The sequence below is a fragment of the Triticum dicoccoides genome, chromosome 4B (assembly GCF_002162155.2).
Source record: "Triticum dicoccoides isolate Atlit2015 ecotype Zavitan chromosome 4B, WEW_v2.0, whole genome shotgun sequence".
Classification (NCBI taxonomy): Eukaryota; Viridiplantae; Streptophyta; class Magnoliopsida; order Poales; family Poaceae; genus Triticum; species Triticum dicoccoides.
In genome coordinates, this window is record NC_041387.1 from 53,604,940 (window position 1) to 53,608,828 (window position 3,889).

At 44.5% G+C, this 3,889-nt stretch overlaps 1 protein-coding gene across 2 annotated transcripts; it reads right to left on the reverse strand.

The window, feature by feature from the left end:
* Positions 1–222: 222 nt before the first annotated feature.
* On the reverse strand, positions 223–3,469 carry LOC119294957 (cathepsin B-like protease 2). 2 transcript variants are annotated; one of them, XM_037573272.1, is made up of 11 exons: positions 3,321–3,469; positions 2,758–2,802; positions 2,580–2,660; positions 2,331–2,487; positions 2,201–2,205; positions 2,029–2,103; positions 1,801–1,926; positions 1,230–1,448; positions 749–862; positions 628–663; positions 223–537 (listed from the first exon to the last, which is right to left on the reverse strand). In XM_037573272.1, the coding sequence occupies exons 1-11, from the start codon at positions 3,381–3,383 to the stop codon at positions 427–429; spliced, it is 1,032 nt and encodes a 343-aa protein (XP_037429169.1). In that variant the 5' UTR covers positions 3,384–3,469; the 3' UTR covers positions 223–426. The 2 variants fall into 2 exon arrangements, with proteins under 2 accessions (XP_037429169.1, XP_037429168.1); XM_037573271.1 differs by lacking the exon at positions 3,321–3,469 and having other exon boundaries at positions 2,758–2,883.
* Positions 3,470–3,889: the final 420 nt, after the last annotated feature.

The window sequence follows — 3,889 nt, forward strand, 5'->3', positions numbered from 1 at the left end:
GCATAGGGTTCTGTTGAAGTTTATGGGGCTCTCGGCACATTAAACATTTAAATTCTGAAAATCTCAAAGGTCCATTAGTATTGCATGACATAGGCGCAATATTTAGTCCCACGTGGGAGCGGAGGGGGTGTTGAGCTCCGCATATGAGGGGTTGTTTTTCTCACCTCCCTCAAGCATGAGAACTCTGCACGCGTCGTATTTCGTGAATGAACACAGCTCAGCTTCATTTTTGCCAATTGAAATGGATAATTGTTTGTCACTCATAGATGCCTTGATAATAATTGTTTTATTACCATTAACGGACACATTAATAGCTAGTGCACAGAATACAGATTCCTGGTACCATCAATGCTAATCTGCCCGCTTAAACTTGAAAGGCAAATAGCTAATTCCAACAGCATCAGAGGAGAAGGGGCAGCTCAAACTTTAAATTGCGAAGGCGCTACCGGCGATGTTCTTTGTCGAGGGCATACCGGCAGTAACATCTTCTTCGATGCCACATTCATTCTTGCCCCTTATGATCTTGAAGTACCCGTCCTACAATGCATCACAAACCAAAACTTATTAATTAGCCCAACGAATGCATTCACTCTTGCAAGTCAACAATACAGGGTATTTGTCACTCACATCGCCCCAGCCTCTGTTCCACTGATTTGCAAGAAGCTGAAAATCAGAAGACAAAATAAAACATGTCAGGACTTGATCACTTGGTTAATAAATAGTGCAATATAGAGAATTAACAAGATACCCAGTAATCCTCGCCAGCATCACTAGTTCCCCAACCAATCAACTTGACGGCGTGACCTCCCATGACTCCACCGGTGATGTGCTTGTACACTCCTGACTTGTAGTGTGCGAAGTCCTGGAGGAAATTGCAGAGTGAAATCAGCACAGCGAGTAACAAATATTTCCATTCACCTTTGATGGTAGAATCTTAGTCTTATATATAATCACAAAGCATATGAGCTGTTGAGCAAATTCAGAGCTCGAAAGATAATAACAGTATTTCGTACTACAGTATGCTAACTAGAGCATGTATGTTTTGTTTCTCTTTCTTCTACTGTCATGTTCTTTCTATGGTTTTATTCCGTTTTACAGCTTTTCAAAATATTGTTGATGTTATCTTTGTCATTTAGAAGTAATTAGCAGAAATTTTGGTCCATACTCCACCAACATTTTGACAGCCTTGGGAAAACACACGTCAAACATGAAAGGCGAATCAAAGTTACCTCATAAACTGTGAAAGCAACTTCTACAGGGCCATTATTGTAGACCTCTGCCATGATGTCATGTGGATCAGAGTTTACTTGGTATGCATTGATGCTGAAATGTTTCTTTTCCTCCCAAACTTGGTTCTGCACCTTGCATTTCTTTTCACACACAGGTGTAGGATAAGCAGGTTCACATCCAGGATGCTTGCAGCCAACCTGATCAAAGTATGGATCGCACTGCAAGATAGTAATATTTACAAGGGTTAGTGGTATGCTGAGCTTGAGGTTTTTTTACAAGAAAAATTAGGGGAGAGCCAAATGATACAAGCACTACCTGAGCTGTTAAAAAATGTATTAACAAACCAATCAATTTCATTTATAGAGTGCATTATTATTAATAGTTAATGTAGCAGTCAATTTACATTATATTTGTATATGACAGATTCAGTAATACCCATTGTTGCAGTTAGAATACAGAGAAGTGATTCATAATAATATTATCAAATCAAAATGATAATAATAATAATAATAGGATTGCTCTGGGAGGATCATGATATTGAAGTGGTAGTAAGTAGGGAGTTAGCTATACCTCGTCAGTAACAACACCATTCTGGACGAAGTATTGCCACGCACTGATAGGATATCCTCCATCACAACCATCGCCACACATAAACCCACAGCAAGCCACTAGGTCATTGGCAGAAAGTGTAATGTTCTGCAAGGAATAGAAACAGCAGGCTGCTTATGTAAGAAAGGACCAAACATTCCTGTTTAAAAAATAGACCAGATAGTAGACAGATCGTGCATATGCACTCACCATGTTGTGATGGATGCAGAAACGATCTTGCAGGCACTCCACGGCACCAAAAGCCCAGCAGGAACCACAGTGACCCTGCCATTGGTAACCAATACAGACTAGCTTGAGCATCTTCAGTTGTTCAGTAAGCACTCGTGCAGCTAACAATCTAAGGTAGTGTGCATAGACTTACTTGATCTGCTCATGAAAATCAGCGTTTTCCAAGGTATTGGAGGAAAACAAAGAGCAAATGAAGTTGGTCAGTGCAATTAAAACAACGTAGAACCGGTTGATGATCATTGAGTTATCTAGTTGAAACTTACCAAGTATTTTCCCAATTGTGCTGCAACCGGACCATTTCGACCTGGCGTCGAACACCTTTGGGAGCTGCTCCGATCTTGAATGAGTTTTGGTGCGAACAGCAGCCCGTAAACCTGGAGGCGTTGGCTTCACTCCCAGCATATGCTTAAATTGCTCAATCTGCACGGAAGAGGATGATTTTGAGATCAGCAAACAGAGGAGAACAAAATGGTTCTTCTATGACAACAAGATTAGGAGGGTGTTATATGTACAGTGTAATTCGCGAGGTAGGGGTTGTGTCCAGCCGTCCATCCGGCGTTGGGGTGGTTGTTGACCGTTTGTATGATATCTTTCTGCAACAGTACAATACAATGATGATTAGTACTCTGTAATCCAAAGTAGTACAAACAATAGAAGATGATGTCAGTCTGATGGGGATAAAAAAGCAACCTGGATGATTCCTAGGGAATGGTCTCTCCTTGCTGCACCGAAGAGCTGCAAGTACGTTGCACAAACACATGTTAAACAGACATAGATGTGATTCAGCCAATTGCATAGCATCAGTATTGATTCTTGCCCCCCATAGAAAGAAAGGGATCGAACTTTGGTTCAGAGCTGTTCGATTTTCAGTGTTACGGCATCAAGTTTAGCATCAGAGGAAGGCCCCTCCGCTGGCTCCTCATCGAGCTCCAGCACGTCGCCGGAGGCCCCTCCGCCGCGGGTCGCGGCTCTGTCGCAACCCCTTGGTCGGGGGTGGATTCGCGCTTCGCCGAGGACGGGTTACAGTACTTCCGGGATTCGCAGAACTACAGTACTACTAATCAATCTCCGCAGCTTGCCAAATTGGATTATTTCTAAAGATAACGGAAGCTGCTACTGGTACCAACTACCAAATTCGGATACGCGAGATTTTTTTTGGTTTGACTTCTCAAAGCAGCTGTGAACTGTGAGCAAAGAGCAGAGGTGGCGATGGGATCTCGACTCCATCGGAGTTCGGACGAGAAGAGCCGAACCTGGGGGGCGGCCGCGGCGGCGGAGAGGACGACGAGCAGCGCCAGCGGGAGTAGGCTCCCCATCTTCGTCCTCGATCGGCGACGGGGGGAGGGAGGAAGCAGAGGAGGGTAGCTGCAAGCCTGCTACTGATTGCCTTGCTTCTCCTCCTACCCCACGCCGCCCTTTTATAATTGGTTCCGAGGGGGTAGACGCAGACGCTACGACTGTCTGAGCGCGGTACGATGGAGACCGCCGATTTTTTTCCCAGTCTTGGGAGTGACGCGCGCGCTCGCTTTCCGTTCCTGGCCAATCCCGCTGCGCAGCGTAGCGTCACGCAACGGCGCGCGTGCTGCCACGCCAGAATCAACAACCCGTTTTTAATTCAAACGTATGTATCCATATCGGCTTCGCTCGCCCATGCGTTGCCGTTGCTTCAATGTTTCTCCTTGCGAGAATCCTTTTGCGGAAAAATTTGTACTCCTACTCCATTATTGTAACGCAAGACATTTATAAGCGCGGCGGTTTGCGGATTTTTTGTGAGGGGTGCATTTTTTCATAGGATATGCAAGTATTAGTAGAAGATATCGAA

Bases quoted from the DNA above. Each gene is read 5' to 3' on its own strand.
- LOC119294957 (XM_037573271.1), bottom strand. From the start codon at position 2,868: ATGCTATGCAATTGGCTGAATCACATCTATGTCTGTTTAACATGTGTT. The intron at 1,927-2,028 runs GTGAGTGCATAT...TATTCCTTGCAG, and splicing joins TCTGCATCCATCACAACATG to AACATTACACTTTCTGCCAA. The intron at 863-1,229 runs GTAACTTTGATT...AATTTCCTCCAG, and splicing joins TTGCTTTCACAGTTTATGAG to GACTTCGCACACTACAAGTC.